We start from the raw sequence: 26847 nt of genomic DNA, 5'->3' as shown, positions 1-26847 counted from the left end.
ACTATGTGTTAGAAATTGGGCTTGGGTGATATTTGTGAAGAAATTAGCAGGAAAATGATTTTTAATTGAAGTCATGACCTAAATGTCATGGACACTGTGAAATTGATATTGCTGTACTCTTCTCACCACATCAGAAATAAAATATGTTTTGGATAACAAGAAATAGAGGAGTGCTCGCTTCGGCAGCACATATACTAAAATTGGAACGATACAGAGAAGATTAGCGTGGTCCCTGCGCAAGGATGACATGCAAATTTGTGAAGCGTTCCATATTTAAAAAAAAAAAAGAAAGAAAGAAAGAAATAGAGGAGGCCAGGTAGGGGTGCTTCCCTTGCTTGTAGCCAATGCAAATTGATCCCCACTGAGTACAGAGCCAGGAGTAAGCCCTGATTACCCTTGGGTGTGGCCCCAAAACAAGCAAACCAAAAAAAAAAGAAGTTGCCGCTGGTGACCAGCAAGAAGTAATAACAGGAAAAAAAAGAAGTATTAGGAAAGTACAGAAAGATTAACTTGTTTAGGGGCCAGAGTAGTGGCGCAAGGAGTAAGGTGTCTGCCTTGCCAGTGCTAGCCTAGGACGGACCACGGTTCAATCCCCCGGAGTCCCATATGGTCCCCCAAGCCAGGAGCGATTTCTGAGCGCATAGCCAGGAGTAAACCCTGGGTGACACCGGGTGTGGTTCAAAAATCAAAAAAAAAAAAAAAAAAAAAAAAGATTAACTGGCTTAATAGAAGCAGATCAAAGTAACATTAATATGGAAAACATGTATAAAGGTTCAATTTAAGTTATTGCTTAATAAGTAGATCTCGTGTAAATGAGAGTACAGGAGCCTGTGATCACTTTTTACCTGATTCTATCTTTTCAGTAAAATAAAACATTCAAAATATTTTACTCCAGCAACTTTGCTATCAGTTGTTAGTGAACAGTAAAGGAGCAGTAAGTACTTACTCCACATTCTGAGTAGAGAAGAGTTGTGTTTTGCATTTGTAAAATCACTTTTATAAAAATGGCTCACTTTGTGAGCTATAAACCAGTATATAACCACAGGGATAAGATGTTTTCTAAAGTCTCCCTTTTTTGGTCCATGGTGGTTGGTCTTTCTTCCTGTGTAGCAGATGAAAGTTAATGTGCTTCCTGGTGAAAGACAACAACTATCTCCAAACTGCTTTTAATTTTTTCTAAATAGTTGCTGAAATCACTTTTTAGGTCATTCTAGATTTGCTATCTAGTGTGTGTTTGTTATTTGTTCTACTTATCAGCTGCTTTCTTTTATTACCTGTCACTGGAGCTGGAGAGAAAATACAGCAGCCAGGTTCCTTGCACACCCGGACTTGCTTTTGATCCCAGGAACCTTAGCACTCTGCCAGGAGTGATCCCTGAACACAGAGCTAGGAACAGTTCCTGAGCACCACTGCATGTAGCCCCCAATCCAGTAATAATAATAATAAATATAAGAATATCAAGTGTTTTAACATTAACAAGAAAGATGACTAAATTTTTAAAATTTATTTACAGATGAAGAAGGTGGCCAGGATGAATCCTTAGATTCCAAGGTATGTAGAAAGCTTTGAATTGAATTTTTATTCAGTCTATGTAAAAGCATAAATGATGTTTGTTAGAAAGAATATAAGAGCTGCTGGGAGTTTAGTTTTGTTTGTTTTGGGGCAACACCCTGCGGCACTCAGGGTTTACTCCTGGTTCTATGCTCAGAAGTTGCTCCTGCCAGGCTCCGGGGACCTTATGGGATACCGGGATTCGAACTGGGTCCGTCCTGGGTTGGCCGCATGCAAGGCAAATGTCCTACCGCTGTGCTATCACTCCGGCCCCAAGAGCTGCTGTTTTTAGCAATTGTTTTTAGAATTAAATTTAAAAAAAAAGATGGCTATTGTCCATATTTCTGGTTCTTCTACTAGAAGACTATTACTAAACTAAGGAAAATAATTTTTTTGTTTGTTTTTACTTCACTCCTATGGTGCTTGGTTTACTTCTAGCTCTGCACTCAAAAATCCCTCCTAGCAGGTTCAGGGGACCATATGGATGCCAGGGATTGAACCCAGGTTGGCTGTGTGCAGAGCGAACACCCTTTTGCTGTGCTATTATTCCAGCCACAGGAAAATAAATATTTTCAAGTGTTAAGTTTAATTTCAACTTTATGTATGTACTGTGTATATGTAAGAGCTTTAGTATGGTCATATTTTTATTGCCTATTGAGAATCTATATTAATCCTCTTTTTTGTAAGTATTTTTGTAAGCATCATTTATTTCTATTATCTTCTCCCTGTTCAAACCAAAAAAAATGAGTTAATACAGTTAAACTGGTTGAGTAGGTGAGTAAGGTTTATTATTAGGTGTTCAAGGGAAAGGACAGTTATAATCCTCCTGATCTCTGGATTAGAGGGAATGTAGATAAGAAGCAGGAAGTTATAATACAGGATTGCGTTAGGAAATATAAAACATACTGTGAGAATGAAAGGAAAAACAATGCAGACTTTGGGAATTAAGGAAGATCTCTTGGCAGCTATAATATCTAAGTGAAATTAAAAGTTAGACTAATTTATAAATCCCCAAGTTCAATCCCTGGCATGGAAAAAATTTTTTTCTAAAGTCTTGGTTGGTGATGAAAGCATGTGACAGGTATAAAGAGCTGCAGAGCTGAGTTCATGTGGATGCAGTCCCTTCTGGAGTGGCCGCCACCCTACTCCATGGTTTCACTTACTTTATGGGACCTTTTCCTCTAAATAATCCCATATTCTCCTTAGAATTGGCATCCCCCCCCTTAGTAAAATTATTTTATTCACTAAATGGAAAGAAAATGTGAGTATGGTGCATTCAGGAAGCTGAAAAATATGTATGTGGTGACATATATGGATAAATAGAATTAAAGATCAAATTAGGTTGAAGTGAGCCTTGGTACTATTGAATATAAAATGTTCTATATTCTCAGACTTCTTTGCCATCAGACGAGACCGTAAAAGACCACAGCACAGCAGGCAGAGTAGTTGCTGGTCAGATATTTCTTGACTCAGAAGAATCAGAATTGGATTCATCCATTCAGGAAGACGACAGCCTTAGAATCCAAGACGGAGAAACTGTCACGGAAGAAATCAGTTTTCTGGAGTCTCCAACCCCAGAAAACAAAGAAGAAAACTATGAAGAATTAACAGAAGTACAGAAACCAGGTAGTCTGGGTATTTCTTGTCTTTTGTTTGTTGCAGGATGGAAATAACTTAAGTCTTAAAACTAGTGTAGAATAATAATGCTGAAGAGGTCTGATTTTACCTACTAACTGCATATGATTCAAAGAGTAGTTTTACAGGATATTCTAGACCTATAATAACCTTTCAGTCATCCTAGGTAATTGGATTCAGGCATTAGTCTCACCTTTTGAAACTTACATAAACTGTAATCCTCTTTTCATGTTCACTTAACATCCTTTACTTTTGCATTTAAAAGTAGATTTTTTTTATCAGAAAGTGTGCTAAATACCTTCCCTTTTTTTTTTTTTTTTCTAAAGATTGTCCCTGTTTTCACTTAGTATTGCCTTATTAACCACTTTTGGGAATTTATCCACACTTAAAATTTTTGTTTGTTTTTATGTGTGATGGTGGGGAATAAATTCAGAGCCTTACATGTACAAAAGCAAATGCCCTTAATGCTGAGTTTTATACTTGGCCCCGGATTTGAATTTCTAAAATATTTTTTTTTTTTTTCTTTTTTTTTTTGGTTTTTGGGTCACACCCGGCATTGCTCAGGGGTTACTCCTGCTGTCTGCTCAGAAATAGCTCCTGGCAGGCACGGGGGACCATATGGGACACCGGGATTCGAACCAACCACCTTTGGTCCTGGATCGGCCGTTTGCAAGGCAAACACGCTGTGCTATCTCTCCGGGCCCCTAAAATATTTTTTATTCCAGATATTTTGTATTCATAAATAATCTTTTAAAGAGAGTCATTTTTAAGTGAGTTAATCCCATTAATAGTAGTACCTTTAAGAAGTCTTAAGAAGACTAAATTGTGTTTAGGAGGGCCAGAGTGATAGTACAGAAGGCAGGGCACTTGCCTTGCACATGGACAGCTCATGTTAGTTTCCCAATACCCCATATGGTCCCCTAAGCCTAGCAGGAGTAATCCCTGAACACCTCTAGATATGATCCAAAAGCAAACAACAACAAATTGTGTTTAGAGAAATACAATAAGGTTATAGAAAATAATGCTGCTAACATACTCTGAGTACAGTGAACAGATTGAGGCTGGGTAAATGAGAAGTATCTCAGAGAGGGTCGGGTCAGAGGAATGGAGGATAGATGCAGGGAACAATGTCATGAGCACTTGGTGGTGTCAGGAACTGTCCACAAAGACTGTAAATTTTAACACTTATAAGCACGACCTAAGTTATAATATACATGTGTGCATTTTTTTTAATCTTTCTTATAAAAAACTAAATTGTCAAATGTTTGTATCAGAGGAGGAAAATAATTCAAGCCTTAGAACTTCACACCTAGGCTTTGTAAGGTCTTGAATTCAGTGCAGCCTGCATTTCCTGCATTTTGTGTTTCACATTTTATTAGGAACATGTTTTTGTATTAGGTAATAAGTCTTTACAGTATGGTGCTCGGTGACGATAAAAAATGTTACAAGTGGGCCAGAGCCATGGCGCAAGCAGTAGGGTGTTTGCCTTGCATGCACTAACCTAGGACGAACCACGGTTTGATCCCCTGGTGTTCCATATGGTCCCCCAAGCCAGGAGTGATTTCTTTTTTTTTTTTTTTTTTTTTTTTTTTTTTTGGTTTTTGGGCCACACCCGGCGGTGCTCAGGGGTTACTCCTGGCTGTCTGCTCAGTAATAGCTCCTGGCAAGCACGGGGGACCATATGGGACACCAGGATTCGAACCAACCACCTTTGGTCCTGGATCGGCTGCTTGCAAGGCAAATACCGCTGTGCTATCTCTCCGGGCCCAGGAGTGATTTCTGAGCGCATATTCAGGAGTAACCCCTGAGTGTCAATGGGTGTAGCCAAAAACCAAAAATAAATATGTTTATAATAGTATTACAAATTTTAAAACTTTAAGAGATTGTTTTAGTTGTACCAGAGGACTTGAATGTGTGCTTTGTATGCAGAAGCTTCAGAATTAATTTCCCAATTCTCAGTGTGCAGGTTCCCCCAAGCTCTGCAGAATCCCCCACCTCACAAAGGTTTATTTGCCAGATGTGGTCCTAAATCAAAACCCAGAAATTACATTTAGATCCTATTGGCATTAGGGAAATGCATTATAACTGAGTTGACATCACTAATAGACCTTTTTGGTAGACAGGACTAGGAACCATGTCATTCATTCTGATACTTCTGATCAAATTGAATATGGCAGGCGAGAATATAGAGTTGAGGGCTGAAACAGTGACACAGCAGGAAGGGTGTTTGCCTTGCATGCTACTGACCCGGGTTCAATCCTTTGCATCTCATATGGTCCCCCGAGCACTGCCATGAGTAATTCCTGAGTTGAGAGCCAGGAATAACTCCTGAGGATTGCTGGTTTTGCTCCAAAAAACAAGCTAAATAAACAATAATAAAATAAGAAATACAGAGTTGGAATGGACAATTTAAAGTAAAAGGAATCAGAGGTCTTACCCACCCAATATGGAACCTGGTTAATATTTTCAGAGGTTCAATTTTCACGAGACTTAGGCCACGGGCAAAGAACCCAAAACAGCTGTCCTAGTTCCTCTCTTATCTCAGCTGGGACTGGCTGTTGCCCATAGTGTGACATATGAGGGCTCCAAGTGAAGCATATGGAGTGTCACTTCTACAAAACAAGCTATTTGGATTGTGGGAAATTTCTAGCATATTCTTTGGGAACTGCAGTTTGTGTCATTTCCCCCCTTCCCTACCCCCAGATGTCATGCCTTGTGAAATACATGAATCTCAGCATAGTAAATAATCTAAACGAGGGTTATTAAGACTTTTTCTATTCATGAGCCCTTGTTACCAGAAAAAATTAACTCAAATGAGCACTGCCAGAAACTCTTTGAATTCATTTCACATTTGCTTTTGAATTGCACATTCAGAAATCTTGTACTGTTGGCCAGGTTTTTTCAAGACTCACCACCACCACCACCACTACTGCCACCCCATGTTTAGTTTCATAAGGGATTACAACCAACAGTTTAAGTAAGATACTAGGGTCTAGATAGATTAGTCGATCCTGCTAAAGCATTCTATGAGCAAAGACTCCCAGGAGGAAATACCATTAGATTGTTTGCCGGGTTTCTTATTAGTATGTTTCTAAGGTCATTTGATCACATTACCGGTGTTTGTTGCTTGGGTGATAGAACAGTTTGCAGGCCTGCTGCTAGCTCGACTTTCTCCTTAAGAAAGAAGATGCTGGGGCCGGGAAGGTGGCGCTACAGGTTAGGTGTCTGCCTTGCAAGCGGATGGACCGCGGTTCGATCCCCCGGTGTCCCATATGGTCCTCCCAAGCCAGGGGTGATTTCTGAGCACATAGCCAGGAGTAACCCCTGAGCGTCAAACGGGTGTGGCCCAAAAACCAAAAAAAAAAAAAAAAGAAAGAAGATGCTGCTTTTATATTTGTACCTCCTTCTGATTCTGGAAAATCTTAATACTTATTCTGATAACATGTATATGTAATTTCAGGTTGATACTGAGGACTTTGACCACTAATCGTAGAACTGCTAAGTGCAGTCAAAACTACTTTATGATTTTAATATATGTTTTGCTAGGGATTGTAATACAGTGTTTTGAAATAATTGAATAAACCTTTGATAATTCCAGCAACTTTATAAACATCCAGATTCACTTACCTTGTTTTAGGTTGGGGGTGGGGGGTATTGAAGCATGACCAGTAGTGTTCAGAGGCTATACCCTGGCTCTTAGGAGTGACCTTGCTTCGGAGTAACCCCTGATAGACTGTTGGGGGACCGTCAGTGCTACTGGATCCAAAGCAGGATCAGCAAGATGCAAGTCAGACTCCTTAACTCTTGTAACAATCTCTTCAGACCCTCATTTCAGTTTTTTGTTTTGTTTGTTGCCTATCATCACCTGTCAGTGCTCAGGAGCTATCCCTTGTTCGCTGCTCCTAAATCAGTTACTCCTAGCAGTATACAGGGAACCATAGGAGTGCCAGGGATTGAACTTGGAACTCCCATATGCAAAGTATATACTTTAGCCCATTGAGCACTCTCCCTCACCTAGCTTGTTTTATCTTTTGATTATTTTTATTTTGTTTAGATGTATTTTTAAACTCATTAGTTATGGAAAATGCTTTATTATGTAGTGTATAACATAAATTGGATATGAACTATTTTATGTGTATTTTTGTTGTCCCACTACAAACCAAGTTATGTAGCAATTGCTTCTGGACTTTGTTCCAGCATGTCACCGTCCTATTGATCTTAACGAAACCCACACTTGGTCCCGTAGTTTCCCTTATGTACAGCCCTTCCTCTCTTTCCCACCTGTCTGTAAGATGAAATGTCTCTTTTGAGTGTGATGCCCAAAGCCCTCTGTCTGAAGATCCTTTAGCTTCTATAACTTGAGCTTCCTGAGCTCTCCCCAACATCCTTTCAAACATTACTAAAGCCAGTTCCTTAAATGCACTGTCAGTTTATGCTGTTGGGCCTCTATACATGCTCTACCTCCCAACCCCCACGGCCTTGTCAAATTTTCACTCATTCTTAAGAATTAAGGTTTCTCCTTTCTGAAGTAGATTAAATCGTGAACTACCCAAGGATGATTGAAAGAGTTCACTATATATATGAAAGCACATCCATTCTGGCCTTGTTCTCACCCTTTCCCTGTAAAATCACTTTCCTGATAGCAGTCAAACTGATTTCTCCTGTTCAAAAGTTTCCAGTGACTTCTGGCACAGTCATAATAAAATCCAAACATGACCTTTCACACTCCTCTCACTAATTTCATCTTTTTGGGGGGTTGGAGGGTATAGTGTTTAGGTATTTCTGCTCTGCATTCAAGGATCTCTCCTTACCAAAGATATATGGAGTGTTGGATATCAAACCTGACTCAGTCACATGCAAGGCAAATAGCTTACTCATTATACTATTGCTCTGGCTCTTTGGGTTTAATTTTTTGCCACTTTTCCTCACTCTTTACTCTAGCAGGCTTTCATTCTTAATGTTTCTTAAATGTTTTAAACTAACCCTCTTCTTTATTGGGGATTCCCAGAAACACTTCTCAACTCAGGGAGTCACAGTACATGTTTTGTTCCCAGCAACAAATTGTAACAATATGAATGAAATGTTGTCTACCAGGCAAACTCATTAAAGAAGTAGGACTCAACTTGTTTGTATTAGTGGCCATTAAGCTAAGAGTGCTCTGCCTATCACATATAAAAATGTGGAATCCCTGAAGGAGAGAGATATTCAGTATAAACTAGGTTGTAGAGTTGACTGGAGCTATTCTTAACAGGGTGTTGGGAAATTATTTCAAAATCTAAATTCCCAGTTGCCAGCCAAGTATGTCTTTTTAAGAGTAGAAATTTAGATGGTTTATATTAAAATTTTGTGATTTATCTCCTTGATCACTGGCCAAGTCCTCTTTACAGCAGTTGTTATTAATAAGACCTAGATAATAGAGTGAAGCTAACCACAGTATTGGTTTTAATTGTGCCCTTCAGGGTTACGGGCTTTGCAGGGGTGAATGCTTCAGAGCGATAGTACAGCTGAGAGGGAGCTTGTCTTGTATATTTGGGGGTGAAGGTGTTGGGCTATACTTAGCCCCACCCATATTCAATTCCCAGTGTCCCATCTGATCCTCTGAACACATCAGGAGTGATCCTTTAGCATAGAGCCACGAATAACTTACCTCTGAGTACTGCGGGGATGACTCAAGAACAAAAACAATACAGTTGGTCTCGGCCAGATACCTAATAGCTAGTTAGTAGCGTAATTGCACATGGCCCCTTCAAAAACCAACCCTTTTTCCTGTGTGCATTTGTATGTTACCAACAGTCCAGCCGAGCATTCAGGAAACTGATTTTCTTCCAGTTTAGGGCCTCACAGAGAGGTGTTGGAACTGCAGAGAGATCCCAGATCTCTTCATCGAGCATGCAGCTGCTCTCAGCTCAGAACAAATAAATAGCAGATAGTATCAGGCTTTAACTTGGAATGAAGTCCATGTAAAAGTGGTCTTTGAATCCAAGATTCTTACGAAGCCAGAGGAAGGGTTTTCTTCGGTTGACGGGAGCAAAGTGCTGCAGGGGCCAGAAAGGAAAGTCTAAGTGAAAGAGGAAGATGGCCCTATGCCTGTATGTTTTGTCTCTCGAGTCCAAATTGAGTTCAGTCACCAAAATGCACATCAGAGACTGGATTAATAGTAAAGGGGGAGGGCACTTACCGTGCATGTAACTGACCAGGGTTTGATCCCCAGCATCACCTATGGTTCCCTGAGCACTACCAGGAGTGATTCCTGAAAACAGACTACATGTAAGCTCTGAATACCACTAAGTATAGCCCAACACCTTCACCCCCAAATATACAAGTCTAAAAAGTCAGGCACTAAGGATTAGACCTGTGCTTTTGCAGCACTCTTGCAGTAAATTCATGCCTGCTCTTTTAGACTATAGCTTCGACTGCTGTTCTTCTCTCCTATCTGGTCCCATTTTCCAGAGGTTTCAGCGAAATCCTAATCGTCCAGGTGCCGGGAGTACAGCAGTTCAGGCGCATGCTCCCAACCTGGGTTTAATTCTTGACACCACATGCTTTCATAAGCATTTCTGAGTGCATTGTTAGAGACCACTGCCAGCACCAAGAGGGCAGCCCCAGTATTCCTGGCACTACAGGGCTTGACCAGCACCTATGTCCTTAGCTCTAGCACTGAACTGAGCCCCCGCTGGCTAAGAATCACTGGTTGAGCTCATAGACCTCCTGAGCACTTCTTGAAGGCCTCCCCACAAAAAAAGAAAAATTCCCTTCTCCTTTGTAAAAAGCCATCAGCTACAGATAACTCTTCTGCTTCTAACCTACCCACTGGCCACAAGAAGCTAGGATGTGATGGAGCCTGGCATGCACGTCTTGCAGTTGGAGACTGTAGGTTCAATTCTTTACCCCCTAAACACTGCTGGGTTAATCCTGGTAGCCCTGAGCCACCTCAAGGGTGGCCCTAGTGGCCCCTGGAAATATATCATGACATCCTCACAGAAGGTCAAGTGTCACTTGGAATGACCCCTAAACACATTCATCCCCACCTGTACCCCATACAAACACATTCAAAAGGTAGGAAATCATGTGCTACCAAAGACATTTCTCTTTTGAAGTCTCCCCTGATTGGAATGATACCTCTGGCATGTAAGGAATTGGAAGCATTTTTTGTATTGTTTTGTTTTGTTTTGTTGGTTTTTGGGTTACACCCGGCATCACCCAGAGGTTACTCCTGGCTCTATGCTCAGAAATTGCTCATGGCAGGCTCAGGGGACCATATGGGATGCCGGGATTTGAACCACCGTCCTTCTACATACAAGGCAAATTACCTCCATGCTATCTCTCTGTCCCCAGGAATTGGAAGCATTTTAACAGTAACATTTTATTTCTGGGTTTACCATATACCTAGATTACTAGTCACCAAGTACAAAGTCACTAATCATTTTTTTTCTTTTTTGGTGGTGGTGGGGGGCATTGCAACCACACCCAGTTTGCTAAGGACTTATTCCAGGTTCTATACTTTTTAGTCAAAGACCTCAAAGAACCTTCTGTGATTCTAGGGATCAAACCTGGGTCAGCTGTGTCTAAGGCAAGCACCCTGCCCTCTACTATCACTCCAGCCCTAGTGTTTTCCTTTTTTCCTTACTGCAAATTTATTCAATCTTCCAGCAATAAAGTTGGCATTTTCAGGGTTAACATCCAGCTACTTGGGAAGATCTACAAGAGGAAGGAAAGGTTAAAGAGTCAGCGGGAGGGAAGTATGAACAAGTGACCGCCCTCTTTTTTTTTTTTTTTTACTTGTTTGAAATTTTGCTTTGCCTTGATTTATAACTTCATCCTGTCACTTGAAGGTGCAACACAATGCAAACTTTCTAATATTTAGGTAGAGATTTGAGACTCTTTCTCCTCCATCTGGAAAAAAAAAAACCCAAAGGGGTCACTTGAACCTGCATGGCCTCAAGTATCTGGGAGATCCATTGAGCCCCTTCTTCTAGTATTGGATCTGTCATTTCCAAATTCCATGAGCAAATTTTTTCTCTCATAGCAGAGAGGGACTCAGCTACTGTCACAGCAGTGAATTTCCACTTCTGATTATCAGCTGATGTTGGGAAATCCCAAAGAACATTCCTTTGTTTTCTGATTTGTTGGGAGAATTGTGTGTATTAGTTGTTCTCACAACTGTGATTTTACAGTGAGCAAAGGGATGCATAACAAAGTTCATTTGGGGCAGAGTCCAAAGGAAGCAAGTGCTAGTCTCTTAATCCCTCCAGCAACAAACCATCAGTACATACTACCTACCAGGGAAGCTCAGAAGGAACCCAGTGGCTGGAGTTTTTACTGGGGACTAGTCATGTAATCACTCTCTGCCAAACATGTACCAAAACCATGGTCCCCCACCAGGAAAGCAAACATTGAGTACAACCACATTGTTGGGACAGAGAGTTCAAGCACAGTGAGTCAGTTTGTCAACTTGGGTGATGGGAACTCTCCAAAATCTGGTTTCCTCCATTTCAGCCAAAGGCACACCTTTCCAAGGGTAATAACCAGGCCTTCTGTTTCAACTTTTTTCTACATAGCATCTTTATTAAAATGCCGCTGAAAATTAATAACTGAAAGGTCCTAAGGAAGAAATGAGTGAGTGCACTGTGATAGTCTCTAACACTGAGTGTTCATAATCATTTTGAAAAGAAGTATTTTGGGGCCGGGAAGGTGGCACTAGAGATAAGGTGTCTGCCTTGCAAGTGCTAGCGTAGGACAGACTGCTGTTCGATCCCCCGGTGTCCCATATGGTTCCCCCCAAGCCAGGGGCGATTTCTGAGCACATAGCCAGGAGTAACCCCTGAGCGTCAAACGGGTGTGGCCCAAAAACCAAAAACAAAATAAAAAAAGTATTTTATTGCAAATAAGATCCTTCCAGGGGCCAGAGAGATAGCAAGGAGGTAAGGCGTTTGCCTTTCATGCAGAAGGAAGGTGGTTCGAATCCTGGCATCCCATATGGTCCCCCAAGCCTGCCAGCAGTGACTTCTGAGCCTAGAGCCAGGAGTAACCCCTGAGCCCTGCCAGGTGTGACCCCCCCCCCCCAAAATAAAGATCCTTCCAGCAATGGGAGAAGCAGATGTTTATTTGACTGACTAAAACCAAACAACTTCTAGCTGCCATCCAGTGCTCAGCTCAGCAGCCTCCTAAGTAAATTAATTTTTTTCTCATATTGATTTCATGTGAGTCACATTTGGTGGTGGCTGCACATGGTTTTTGATGGATTTTGGGGGGGTTTTGTTTCTTTTTTTTTTTTTTTTCAATTGAAATTAAGGTAGCATGGTTATAGTGGTGTTAGTGTTTATGTTTTTGATGTAAAAAGTTCCTTCAGTATCACCAAAGCCTTCATTACTCTTGTCCAGCCTTTCTTCCAGCACCCTCCCACCCCGACTCCCACTCTTTGGTAGCATTAATTCTGTAGTCAAAGGGTTGGCCATCATTTGATAGTGTCTATTGCCTTTTGTTTCTGTATCTTATATATATGAGTGAGGTGATCTCTGGCATTTGTTCATCTCCCTTTAACTTCCTTAAGTTGATACCCTCTAGCTCCATTTACGTGATGGATACCATCTTTTCTTAGAGCTCTGGAGTATTTCGGTGTGTATATTCCAGTAGTGAAATTGCTGGGTGCTGTGATAGTTCTATGATTTGTCTACATACCGCCTCCATTTATCACTCATTGGATTTTTGGGTTGTTTCTGTATCTGAGCTTACTGTACTAAGTGCTGCCATGTAGGTGCACACTATGTTTTTGAGTTAATGTTCTTATGTTCTTGGACTAGATGCCAAGGAGTGAAATTGCTGGGTACTATAATAGTTCTGTGATACTTATGTTTTAAATTTCTTGAGAAGTCCCCTGCTGTTTTTACATAGAGGCTAAACCAGAAATAACTGCAGCAAGCTGATCTTCACAGATACAGGGTGAGGAACAAAGATTGCCTTTCCTAGTACCCACTCTGAGAGATCTGCTGTGAGGAGGAAGCTCACCTCCAGATGGTCTGCTCCCATTTATGTCCTGGGGCAGTAGTAGCACAGTGGCATGTTCTTTCCTACCAGCTTCCAGCCTTTCCAGCTCAGTGGGTGCAAACACACAGCTGAAGCCCACTCAAAGATTTTGCTCTGTGCCCCCCAACTTAGGTTAGAGAATTAAGTCTGGTTCTCCACACTAGGGAAAGTTTGCTTAGTTCTCACCTGGCCTCAGCAGGTCCTGGGTGCAGGGACTGGGTACATCTCAGGAACAGCTTCACCCTGCCACGGCCTGGGGTCATCGCACAGCACCTTGAGTACTGGGTCCCTCTGCTTCCCAGCCTTTCCAGCTCTACAGGTGCAGGTACAGAAGAACTCGACCTCTCCTTTGGATTGAGGGTTAAGTCTGATGCAAACAACTTGAGGAGGAGACTATACGTCCTTCAGATCCAGCCTTGGCTGCCAACCTATCTGGCAGAGATCCCTCCAGAATGTCTGCTTGAAGTCAGGGTCGATCCCAGCTGCACCCTCTCTTCAGGATCGAGTTTCAATACCTGTCTCATTCGTCCTCAGTGAGACTGGCACAAAGCTGAGTCTTGGTAAAACCTTTGCACTCAGTACACCCCTTGCCCCCACCTTGAATAATGTGACATTGTAAGTCCAGTACTAGCTTGTTGATTCCTGTCCATTTCTGCTTTGCTCCTTTCCCCCATCCCGGAGACACTTTCCTTATCTCTAAACGTGTCAGAGTTTCATACTTTGCAGCAACAGACTATTCTGTAAGATCCCCTCACTGGAGGCTTTGCTTACTTTCATTTTTATGCATTCTTTGTGCTCCCCAAACCCTGGGTTTTCAGGAAGCCTGTATCAGAACAGGAGCCTTCCCAGCAGCAGGAGAATGACTAAAGCGGTCACCTGACCGTCCCTTACTCTAGAGAAAGTGAGGAAAGGGGTAAGAATGGTCAGAGCCACTCTGCACCACCTCGCCTGAGATAATGCCATTGTTCAGAGAAATTGGTACTACAGTGATCCTGCCTGGTCAGAAACAAGCAAGACAAATGTCTGCAGGCAGGTCTGCCCATGCTCTGGATGCCAGTCCCCACAATGAGGATCTTCAGCTGGTTGGATGAAGCTGACTGATAGTAAGATCTTCTTCACCCACTGTCCATAGATGTAAATACTCCTCTCCCTAAATCAGCCAGTTCACAGAAATATGCAGAATAGTACTTGACCGATTTTCTGGGAATTAAGGCTCCAATATCTTATGTGAAAAGTTTCTATGAGTGTTTTATGTTTTTGTTTTATTTTTAATGTTTACAAGTGAAAGCAAAAAGAAACTTTTTCCTACTTACAGTTATTTCTTTAGGGGAAAAAAGAATTTGTAGTAGTAGGTACAAATGACAGATTTTCTTTAAATTTGTGCATATTTTTATTACTTGAAACTTTTCCTGTAATAATCATGTTATTCATGAGTCTTAACAGTAAATAAAGCCACAATCTTTTTCTGTTTCAAAAGGCATAAAAGGACAGACTACATGCTTAAAATTGGATTCTGATTAAAGCATTTGAATAATAGGATGGCATTTCTACATCAGGAATAAAACAGCCCTTTCTTTAGTAATCCAAATGATTAAGGGATCACAGCTGTTGCCTACAACAGGTTCTGCTCTTAATGAAAACATTTTTTATTTATCTCTCTTCATTGTAATTTCATTTACTTTGTCTGGATATACACAGAATTACGTATTTCCACAAGAAAGCTTGTTTAGGCACCATCTTCAGGGAAAAAACACTATCAGGACTTCAGAAACTCTTGATGATTTCTTTTAACATCATTATTGAAGACAACTTAGTCTTAGTAACTAAGAGTCTTTCACGGTGGATTTTTCATTGTCAAGAAGTTCATTGCTCTGCCAGGTTCAGGGATCTGCCTTCTTTTTCTGCTTTCAAGTCATAATTTATTTCTCAGAGAGAAATGAGATGTGTGTGAATTCTGATCTTACTGTTTTGTTCATTGTCCATATGAACTCTCATTTTTCTGGAACATACACTTTACAGCCTGGGGAGCCTCCCGAATTCGCACCATTTATGCCAGTGTTCACTGTGTGATGCTGAGAGGGTTCTGTGGAGCCATCAAGCACCAGGTCCACCCTGGTGGTCCTTAGAGAACCTTAAGATCCCAGCGTCAAATGTACCTGAAGCCCTGGTACCGTTGAGAAAATTTTAATTCTTAAAGCATTGCCTATTTAGGATAGTCAGCTATGTCTTTCCCTTTTTTTGGGGGGGTGGGGATGGGGTTTACAGCACACCCAGCAGTGTTCAGGGCTAACTCTTGGCTTTGCACTGTGGCAAACTCAGGATCATTAGGGACACTAGATATCAAACCCAGGGCAAGCATCCTACCCTCTGTATTATTGTTCTGACCCAGACTTGTCTTTCTTTCCCTCTTTTTGTCAACCTAAGTTCTTCTCAGCCTTGGATCAGAGAGGTCTGCATGCAACAAATCACACACATGCCTTGTTCCTTAAAAGATGACTAGCATTTTTTCTAACATACAGTCAAGACATTTTTATTTGGCCTGTACCTTTTTTTTTTTTTTTTTTTTTTTTGGTTTTTGGGCCATACCTGGCGGTGCTCAGGGGCTACTCCTGGCTACCTGCTCAGAAATAGCTCCTGGCAGGCACGGGGGACCATATGGGACACCGGGATTTGAACCAACCACCTTTCGTCCTGGATCTGCTGCTTGCAAGGCAAACGCCGCTGTGCTATCTCTGCAGACCCGCCTGTACCATTTGTTCTATCTCAAATGTTTAAGTCGCCTACAATACAGCTTTGTTTTTAGTATTCTGAGATTTGGGATGATTGCTTGACTGATTTCTTCTTTTATCTGAGTTTTGACTGAAATTCATGAACGCTACATAATGGTTTTCTGATTCCAACTCCTTAAGAAGTTTGTTTGTGGGACCGGAGCAATAGCACAGTGGTAGGGTGTTTGCCTTGCCTTGCTCGCGGATGACCCAGGCAGGATAGGCCTGGGTTCTATCTCTGGCATCCCATATGGTCCCCCAAGCCAGGAGTGATTTCTCAGTTTGTAGCCAGGAATAACTCCTGAGTGTCACCAGGTGTGGCCCAAAAACAAACAAAAAAAAGTTTGTTTGATTTTGGTGCCGGTGAGGTGGTTTGATCCCCCGGCGTCCCATATGGTCCCCCCCCCAAACCAGGGGCAATTTCTGAGCCCTTAGCCAGGAGTAACCCCTGAGCATCAAATGGGTGTGGCCCGAAAAACCAAAAAAAAAAGTTTGTTTGATTTTATGGGTTCTTTTTGTTTTGTTTGGGGGATAAACCCAACTGTGTTCAGGTCTTAACTCCTGGTTCTTCTGTACTCAGGGATCTTTCCTAGTAGGGCCTACAGAACCAAAAGGGGTGCCGGGGTTGAACCCAGGTTGGCTGCGTGCAAAGCCAAGTGTCTTATCTACTTTACTATCTCCTCGATCTTTTTTTTATTATTTTATTGTTGAAAGTGAACAAAAGATGTATTTGTATTTCCAGTAAATTTGATTTCACACATAAAGCAACTTCAAATCCCTTTTATGTTTTCCTTAGGTTCTTTTTGTTTATTCTGTAGTCACACCTAGTGGTGCTTAGGGCTCTAACTCTGCACTAAAAGGTCACTCTTGGTAGGGCTATCAAGGACTGTTTGGGTTTTAGGGAATGAAACAAGGTCATCCAACTGCTGATTACTCAGTGTACTTACCTATTGTATTTATTTAACACCTTACCCATTATACTCTCTCTTCTGATCCTTTCTTGGATTCTTCCTGAGACTGACTGAATCTAGTTGGTCAAAGGCATGGCAAGCACCACTGTATTACCTTTGACCCTCTAATCACTTTATTTTTGGAGAGGGGGAACACATACCCTGTGGTACTTCTGTGTGCAGGGCAGACACGCTACCTACTCTGCTATCCCTCTCATCCCTGATTACCATATTTTAAAAGGATATTGTATAGCCTAGATTGCTTAAATTCTTGCAAAATAATTTGAAATTTTGCAAAATTTTTCTATGAAAAGAAAATTATGTTTTCATTATCGCTATAATCAGAGAATTAACTTAAAACTAGGAAGACTTTATAACTATTTAAAAGATAATAAATCTCCCTATTGTGATTTTGCTTGAAGAAGATAACTTAGGGGCTGGAGAGATAGCATGAAGGTAAGGCATTTGTCTTGCATGCAGAAGGATGGTGGTTCAAATCCCGGCATCCCATATGGGAGCCAGGATTAACCCCTGAGCACCGCTGGATGTGACCCAAAAACCAAAAAAAAAAAAAAAAAGAAGATAACTGAGAGATAAAATGTCCCTAGTAATTTACTGATAAATACACAAATATATTTAACACCCAGTTTTATTTAAATTGAAGTAGGTGTACCTTGGTTATTTTTTTTTTCTTCTGAAGTTAGTGCTAAATTAGCAGTTAGTTATAACTTGTTCCTCCAAAAAAAAACACGTTGGGTCTTTCTAGTTCCTCTTCTGCCAGCAGTTCAATCACATGAAAGAGAGTGCATTCCTATGTTTGAATTACTTAGAAAATGACCCCTCTGAAATTGTTAAATGGAAGCTCTGTTTATACACTGACTTAAAGATCTCTTTTTAAAAATGTGAATAGAATTGTTTGCCTCAGATGTATATACATGGTGATAAACCACTTGAAATGTGCTTTTTTTCATATCTTGATTATTCAAGAAGCTGTTCTTTACTACATCAGAAGAAAACTCTACTAGCATCTTGAAGCAGGAGTGTCAGTCATTGCCACCTTGGACCTTTCCTTGAATTGCAATCTCATGTATTATTTGTTTCAGATAACCTATATGAGTAACTGCATCAAGGACTATTATCCCTTGTAGACAAGGAAGTTATCTCCAAATACTTACATGCTGAAGAAAAGGGGTTCAGTAATTTTCTCTTAAGTGTACAGCTAATAAGTAATATCATTTACTAGGTTCAGATCAGATGTTGTGACTCCATCTCCTACCTTCTTTTTTGGAGGGAAGGGTTGGCCACATCCAGTGGTGCTAGGGCTTACTCCTGGCTCTGTGTTTAGGGGGTCACTCCTAGTGGGTTTGAGGTACTGGGGGTCAAACCCTAGTCAACTTCATGCAAGGTACTATAGGACTATTGCTCCAGTTTCTGAACCTACATACTTCAACACTTAGCTCTGCTGCCTAATCAAATTTTGTGTTCATTAGTGGAACTTAACAGTATTCATGCTTATGCCATATGTGGCTCTAGATCAGTGGTCCTCAAACTATGGCCCGCAGGCCACATATTGTATTTGTATCTGTTTTGTTTCTTCATTGCAAAATAAGATATATGCAGTGTGCATAAGAATTCGTTCATAAATTTCGTTTTTACTATAGTCAGACCCTCCAATGGTCTGAGGGACAGTGAACTGGCCCCCTGTTTAAAAATTTTGAGGACCCCTGTTCTAGATCATCTGGTCTTCTAGATTACATCTTACTCTACCTTTGGTTTCAAGTTTAGCTTTGTACTGGAGAACTTTTTCTTTGGCAGCTGAAATGCTGTTTAAAACATCTTCATTTGTTTTGTTTGTTTCAGTAGTTACTTTGTATTAAATCTTAGTTTGTCTCTCTTGATTCACTTCATCCCTACCCATTAACCTACTACTTTCATTGCCTTAATATGTTCACTTTGGCAACCATCTACTTACTTCCTGATACCTAATTTCTGGAGACCTTGCTTAGTTCCTCCTCTCTTCTCTCTTCCCTTCTCCTCTCACGTGTACATCCTCTCAATAAGTAGCACTATAAATGCTTCCCCAGCAGTTCCTCAATGTGTCTGCTTCTTCACTCCATCATCCTCTTCAGGTCCCTGTAGCTTCTTGATTCAGCAGTTATCATAACTTTTAAACTGGTCACCTTGCATAAAACTTTGCTTCCCTCTATGCCATTATCTACTCTCTTACTAACATGTATATGTGGCCATGTCATTCCTGCTTAAAACTCTGAGGGGAGCTTTCAACGCCCAGGCTCTTTAATCAGCCAGAATCTCCCATATGTCATTTCATGCTTCTTCAGTCTTTTCTCTTGGCAGTCAGTCACTTTGGCCTGCACACTGCCTGTTCTGCTGGGCTGAGCCCTAATCTCTGATAATGCAGTGCTTTCTTTCATTTTATTCTCAATTACATTGTTCCTTTTGTCTTCAGTGCTTCTACCCCACCCTGTGCCGACTCTTCTATTTGTGGTTCACTGTGATCTTTAGTTTCTCCTTGGAGTTTGTGTTCCTTCCCATAACATTGACTACACTTTTCATGAATTCTTCCTTGCCAAGCTGTTGGTTTTGTATAGCAGAGACCATCACATTATCTCTTTTCCAGCACCTGTGGTAGTTCCCAGAAATAATTGTACAGAACAAATTGGAGATGATGGTCTCTGTAGGCTCAGTGTCTGCTGGGTACTACAGTAAGGTAAAGAAAGAAATTTGGGGCTGAGAAGAGAACTCAGGTCTGGAGCACATATTTTGCTCCTGGGAACCCCATATTTGATCCTCAGCACCTCATGGTCCCTCGGGATACCACTAAATAGACCCCTTAGCACTGAACCAGGTGTGCATTCTGAGCACTTTTAGGTGTAAGCCAGGAAAAAAAGGAACCAAACAGTACCTCAGTTATGTATGATGAGTTCTTAATAAAATGCTGTGAGAGCGCCAAGGTTCAAGTGAAATTTGCCTAGGGAACATTTTTCCTGTTTGTCTGTGATTGTAGAAATTGATATATTGTGTTCAGATTGGATAAAGGAATGTTGTGTGAATGTAGAAATGATTCAGACTCATTTGCCTTATTTTTTTGCTCTGGGCAGGAGTGTTACCATAGATATAACATGTGGATATTCTAACTTAAGACCTTTAGAAATTCTATTCTAGTTATAGATGTTGGTCATAGTTATTAAATTAGTTCATACTCAAATCATCTTTAAAATATAACCATTGCTAATGCTTTCTGTATCTTCACTTTCAAATTCTAAGTTTTGAAATTGACACTGCTAAATCCCTGAATACCGGGATTGTGGTCATAGTTAGATGTTTTTCTTTATCTTTTCAGTTTTGACTGCCATTGAAGGCACAGCACATGGGGAGCCCTGTCACTTTCCTTTTCTTTTCATGAATAAGGAGTATGATGAGTGCACATCAGATGGGCGGGACGACGGAAGATTGTGGTGCGCTACCACCTACGACTACAAGGCAGATGAAAAGTGGGGCTTTTGTGAAAGTAAGTATTATTCAATGAAGGGCATGTCTGCGTATCTTGGCTATCCTAGTTAAGATCTTTTCTAGCTATCCTTTTCCACCTTGATTAGAAGTGGTCAGTGTTGATTACATGGTTATGGCGAACTCTACAAATAGGCTTAAGTGCAGGCAGCATGCAACACATGTATTGATTCTAGAATCAGTGTAAGCAACTTCTTACACATGTGGGTTTTTTTAGAGTTTTCTGTTAGTCTGCAGGGTATTTTTGTAAACATTCAATAGACTGTTTTAATGACATATTTTAGCAATAATGGAAACATGGTGAGGATTAATAATTATAAGAAAAGACAAAAATTCTTAGAGCAGGACCACAGTCATTGGAACTATTGCCTTGCACTTAGCGGCCTAAGTTAAATCCCCAGCATCCCATATATTTCCCTAGGCATTGCCAAAACTAATCCAGTAAGCCTTGAGCACTGTTAGGTGTGGCCTGAAAAAAAGATTCTTGGAGAAAAATACACCATGTACTTGAGAAACCAATGGTAGAACACATCTTTTGTTTGTATGAGACTCTTAAGTTGAGTCCTTGGTTTTCCCTTTTCTCCAAAGAGAGTTAACATTTGTCAAATGTATTTAACTGTCATAAGTTTTTAAAGTCATATAAAAGACCTAACCTCTATAAGAAGTTATGTTTTCAGGTAAAGTTTTTTTGGGTTTTTTTTGTTGTTTTTTTTGTTGTTTTTTTTTTTTTTTTGGTTTTGATTTTTGGGTCATACCCAGCAATGCTCAGGGGTTACTCCTGGCTCTCTGCTCAGAAATCACTCCTGACAGGCTCAGGGAACCATATGGGATGCCGGGATTCAAACCACCGACCTTCTGCATGCAAGGCAAACGCACTACCTTCATGCTATCTCTCAGGCCCCAAACTTTTATAATTCTAAAGGAAATACAAAATATTGAAAATTTTTTGTTAATATCAAAAAAAAAACATAATCACTCTGATAGAATATTTATATATATTCCAGAAACTTTCAGTGATGGTATTGCACTGAACTTTAGCATGGTTAGTTCACCTGCAATTATGTAATATCCTAAGTAATAATAAAGTAATAAAAAATAATAAAAAGGGGAGAGAAAATATACAGGCATTCCTAGATGACCAAATTCAGTCCACCTTGGATGCAGACCATTATGATTGGCACTCCTGTTTAATATTGTCAGATTTTGTTTTTATGTTATAAGAACTCAGATGTATCCTGTAAATATTGGTCCTGACAACTTAATCAAATGTTCCTGGAATTCTATATTTCTGTTAAAATGTTTTATTATAATGAACTGGGTGTTTTTTTTTGTTTTTGGTTTTTGGGTCACACCCGGCAGCACTCAGGGGTTACTCCTGGCTCTCTATGCTCAGAAATCACTCCTGGCAGGCTCGGGGGACCATATGGGTGCAGGGATTCGAACCGAGGACCTTCTGCATGAAAGGCAAATGCCTTACCTCCATGCTATCTCTCCGGCCCCATGATCTGGGTTTTTTTATTATTGCGGTTACATGCTTTATGATCAGACTAATGTTCGTGCTTTGATAAATCTCTACCTCAACCATTGTTGAAGACCTTTTACCACTATGCCAATATCACTTCTAGTCCACTACATTTCCCCTTCTCTTGCCTTAGTAAACCCTAGTTTTGTTGGATGCTATTTATTCCCTTTATCTTTTTTTATACCAGACCATCTGGTATTGTACTTTCTATGACATTTAGATGGCAGAATAATTCTTGAGGATTGGGGAGGGGGTGGTCACACCAGGTGGTGCTCAGGTTACTCCTGGTTCTACCCTCAGAAATTGCTCCTGGCTGGCTCGAGGGTTTATTATGGGATGCCAGGATTCGAACCACCATTCGTCCTGGGTTGCTGCATGCAAGACAAACGCCCTATTGCTGTGCTATCTCTTCAGCCCCAATTTCAAAGTTGTGTCAGAACATAGGGGGAAAGTAGATAATTTGAACACATTCAGATCAAATCTAATTCTTCCTTAATAAATTTTAATTACTTTCTCCTTTAAAGACACATGATATTTCAGATGAGGCAAAGGTGTCTTTTCCCTAAAACAGTTTTTTTTTTTTTAAATTGGGGCCACACTGGGCAGTGCTGGGGTTCAAGACCCTTCTTGTAAAGTGCTGCTTGGTGCCACCCAGTGGTGGTACTTGGGCTGGCGGTGCTCTCACAGGCCACCAAAGTACCCGGGAGGCCCTCAGACATAAGATCAGACTTGGGGCATATGCTCTAATACCTCAGCCCTTTCTATTGTTCTGAATGGGTTCTTTTTTTTTCTTTTCTTCCTTTTTTTTTTTTTTTTTTTTTTGTCTTTCTAATATAGATGATGTTAGCCTATCTTCAGAGGTTTCCCCCCCCACTTTTTTTTTTTTTGTTTTTTTTTGGGGTCATACCTGGCCGCGCTCAGGAGTTACTCTTGGCTCTATACTCAGAAATCACTCCTGGCAGGCTCAGGGGACCATATGGGATGCCGGGATTTAAACTACTGTCCTTCTGCATGCAAGGCAAACGCTTTACCTCCATGCTATTTCTCCAGCACTGGTTTCCCCTTTTTAATTGAATTTTATACATTTTAAGATTTCTAGTACCATATAACCCCCTTAACCCTTTTTTTAAAGGAAAATTATTTTAGAATAACAAATAGTGAAAGTTATTGGAAATGAAGATTTCCCACAGAAATGAGGCTATCTAGAGTGGTGGAGGAACTGGGATAGGTCTTGGGAGGGGCCCTTGTTACTCTGGTAAAAGGAAGTAGCTATCTGGTGAAGGATGTGGTGGTATAATGATGTATGCATGAAAAGTAGATTTCATCATGTTCTAAATCCTAGGACTTCAATAAAAATGGTTAAAAATAATAAGAAAAAAGATGCACCCCCCCCAAAATTTTTATTTTAGTGAGTTTTACCTTTTATTTATTCATTTTAATTTTGGAACCACACCGGGCAGTGGTCAGGGCTTAACTCCTGGCAGTGGTTGAGGGCCCATATGAGATGCCAGATAAGCATTATACCTCTGTACTCTCTAGTACCAACAAGTCTTACTTTTAAAATTAGTCTGTTTTAATGGGAGAAATTATTCACCCAATACTCAGATAAGGGGATAATATCTAAGATATACAAGGTACTGACAGAACTTAACAAGAAAAAAAATCTAACCCGGGCCCGGAGAGATAGCACAGCGGCGTTTGCCTTGCAAGCAGCCGATCCAGGACCAAAGGTGGTTGGTTCGAATCCCGGTGTCCCATATGGTCCCCCGTGCCTGCCAGGAGCTGTTTCTGAGCAGACAGCCAGGAGTAACCCCTGAGCACCGCCGGGTGTGACCCAAAAAAAAATCTAACCCATGAAAAAATTGGGAGAAGAAATGAACAGACACTTCCTCAAAGAGGAAATACAAATGGCCAAAAGACACATGAAAAAATACTAATCATCACGTCACTAATCATCAGGGAGATGCAAATCAGTACAACAATGAGGTATCATCTCATACCACAAAAACTAGCACACATCACAGAGCACAAGAACAACCACTGCTGGCGTGGATGTGGGGAGAAAGGAACTTTCATTTACTTGTGGAATGCCTTAAAAAAAAAATACCCGGAGCAAGGGGCCGGAATGGTGGTGCAAGTCTTAAGGCATCTGCCTTGTGCAAGCTAGCCTAGGACGGACCGTGGTTTAAACCCCCGGCTTCCATATGGTCCCCCATGCCAGGAGCAATTTCTGAGCACATAGCCAGGAGTAACCCCTGAGTGTCACCAGGTGTGGCCCAAAAACAAACAAACAAAAAAACTGGACATTCAACTTGAGCGGTAACTCAGTGGTAGGGCATTTGCCTTGCATGCGGCCTACCCAGGACAGATCCTGGTTTGATCCCGACATCCCATATGAACCCCCAAGCCTGCTAGAAATGATTTCTGAGTGCAGAGCCAGGAGTAACCCCTGACTGCCACCGGATGTGCCCCCTCCAAAAAAAAACCCTAAAACAAAAACTGGGCATTGAGCTCCTATATAATCTACTTCCAGGGATATACCCTAGTACCACAAAAACACAATACGGTAATGCCCTGTGCACTCTTATAATCATAGCAGCACTATTTACAATAACCAGAATCTGGAAACAACCCACATGGAAACAACAGATAAGTGGCTAAAGAAACTGTGGTGGGCCCGGAGAGATAGCACAGCGGCGTTTGCCTTGCAAGCAGCCGATCCAGGACCAAAGGTGGTTGGTTCGAATCCCGGTGTCCCATATGGTCCCCCGTGCCTGCCAGGAGCTATTTCTGAGCAGACAGCCAGGAGTAACCCCTGAGCACTGCAGGGTGTGGCCCAAAAACCAAAAAAAAAAAAAAAAAGAAACTGTGGTCCATCTATGAAATGAAATACTACACAGCTGTTAGAAAAGATGAAGTCTCAAAATTTGCCTATACATGGATGGACATGGAAACTATTATGCTGAGTGGAATAAGTCAGGGAGAGAGACACAGAATAGTCTCACTCATGAGATTTAAGAATAATAAAAGTGGGTCAGAGAGATAGCATGAAGATAGTGTGTTTGCCTTGCCTGCAGAAGGTCATTGGTTTGAATCCTGGCATCCATATGGTCCCCCGCGCCTGCCAGGAGCGATTTCTGATCTTAGAGCCAGGAGTAACCCCTGAGCGCTGCCGGGTGTGACCCAAACACCAAAAAGAGAAATGTATGATAAAAGTATGCTAAAATATTTAGAATAGTAATAATACCCAGTGTGGTAATAATAATAATATAGTATAGTAATATATTATAATATACTAATAGTATAATACAGTAATAATACCCAGAGACTGTATAAATGAGGACCAGAAGGGCCAACCCATGATATGAAACTTATCACAAAAAGTAGTGAGTGAAGTTATAGAAATATCTACACTAACAACTACCATGACAATGATAGAGAAATATAATACCTGTCTTGACAGGCAGGGGATGGGGGAGGAGGGAAATGGGAAACATTGGTGGTGGGAAAGTTGCACTGGTAAAGAGGGTGTGTGCATTTTATGGCTGAAACCCAATTATAAACATGTTTCTAACCCAAAAAAGAACTTTTTTAAATTATAAAAATAAAGTATTTATGAAGTCAAATATTATATATAAGTCCAGATAGTTCAAAGACTTTAAAAAAATGAATTTTAAAGACTCAAGAGTTTACTGAACAGAGCAAACAAGACTAAATAACGCTATAAGCCTATTTTTTTTCTTCAAGTAATTCTGTTTATATGCTCATATTTATCAATCCTAACTGTTTTTCTCAGAATAAAAGGGGATGAGTCATAAAACTTTTCCAACAAGTTTTATAATAAAATGAGGTGGGGGGGACCTACAAACTTCAATACTTATTTCAATAAATGATGAACATCAATCACATTTGCTTAATAATGTATTTAGATTTTGTATGAAACATGTGGGTTTTATTATAAAACTTTGACTTTTCATATTCACAAAAGTATTATAAGCTCAAAAATCAAGTTGGGGACTAGAAAGATATTCTGCAGTTATGATACTTAGCATGTTGCTGACTGGGTTTTTTCTGGAACCCTCTATGGTCCCCTGAACTTACCAGGAGCGCTCCCTGATCATAGAGCCAAAAGTAAACCCTGAGCACCACCAGGTATAGTTAAATAAATTTCCAGAAAACAAAATAAAACTAAACAAAAACAAAATCAAGCACTACAGAATACTTGTAGAAAGTTAAACTTTTATTGAAGGGTACATTGTTAACTAGAGGAATAATGTATTCAGTAAACACAGTTTTCTACTAGCTAATACATATTACTATGTAAATTCTCCCACAAATTGTTACAGAGTTCCTAAAACCATATTAATCATATAATACTGTTTTGCGCATTGTATCTTTCATTTAATATTTCTTTCTTCCTTCCTTTTTTTTTTTTTTTTTTTTTTTTTTGCTTTTTGGGTCATACCCAGCAGCACTCAGGGGTTACTCCTGGCTCTGTGCTCAAAAGTCATTCCTGGCAGGCTTGGGGGACCATATGGGATGCCGGGGTTTGAACCACCATCCTTCCTGGGTTGGCACTTGCAAGGCGTCCAGCCCCTCATTTAATATTTTTACAATATTATTCCATGTTAATACCTATGCTTCAGATTTTTTTTGTCTAAATAGCTTTTCATGATATAAATATGCCTAAATGTGTATAGGGACTGGAGAAAGTCTCTTGCATCCAACCAATCCCAGTTTTAAGTCCCTGGTACCACAAATGGTTCCCAATCACTACTGAGTACAGAGTCAGGAATAGCCAGCTCCTAAGTAAGATGGTGTGGCCAAAAACAACAACAACAAAAATTGTTTTTACTTAGACTCACAGTGT

The 26847-nt window shown here is 40.6% G+C and overlaps 1 protein-coding gene and 1 non-coding gene across 2 annotated transcripts in view; both read left to right on the top strand.

Moving 5' to 3' along the window:
- SEL1L (SEL1L adaptor subunit of ERAD E3 ubiquitin ligase) overlaps nt 1–26847 on the top strand; it is a 62612-nt gene that overhangs the window by 5998 nt on the left and 29767 nt on the right. The window contains exons 2-4 of the mRNA XM_049770358.1: nt 1514–1551; nt 2943–3177; nt 20289–20456. Of these exons, the coding sequence (XP_049626315.1) occupies nt 1514–1551; nt 2943–3177; nt 20289–20456 (441 nt within the window). The remainder of the gene's footprint in view (nt 1–1513; nt 1552–2942; nt 3178–20288; nt 20457–26847) is intronic.
- Nucleotides 171–277, top strand: LOC126005748 (U6 spliceosomal RNA). Its single transcript, XR_007494784.1, has one exon. It is a non-coding gene; the product is annotated as a U6 spliceosomal RNA (small nuclear RNA).

This window comes from Suncus etruscus, chromosome 3, assembly GCF_024139225.1.
Source record: "Suncus etruscus isolate mSunEtr1 chromosome 3, mSunEtr1.pri.cur, whole genome shotgun sequence".
Taxonomy (NCBI): domain Eukaryota; kingdom Metazoa; phylum Chordata; class Mammalia; order Eulipotyphla; family Soricidae; genus Suncus; species Suncus etruscus.
Note: the sequence above shows the minus strand (reverse complement) of the source record. Positions and strands in the feature narration are given on the sequence as shown.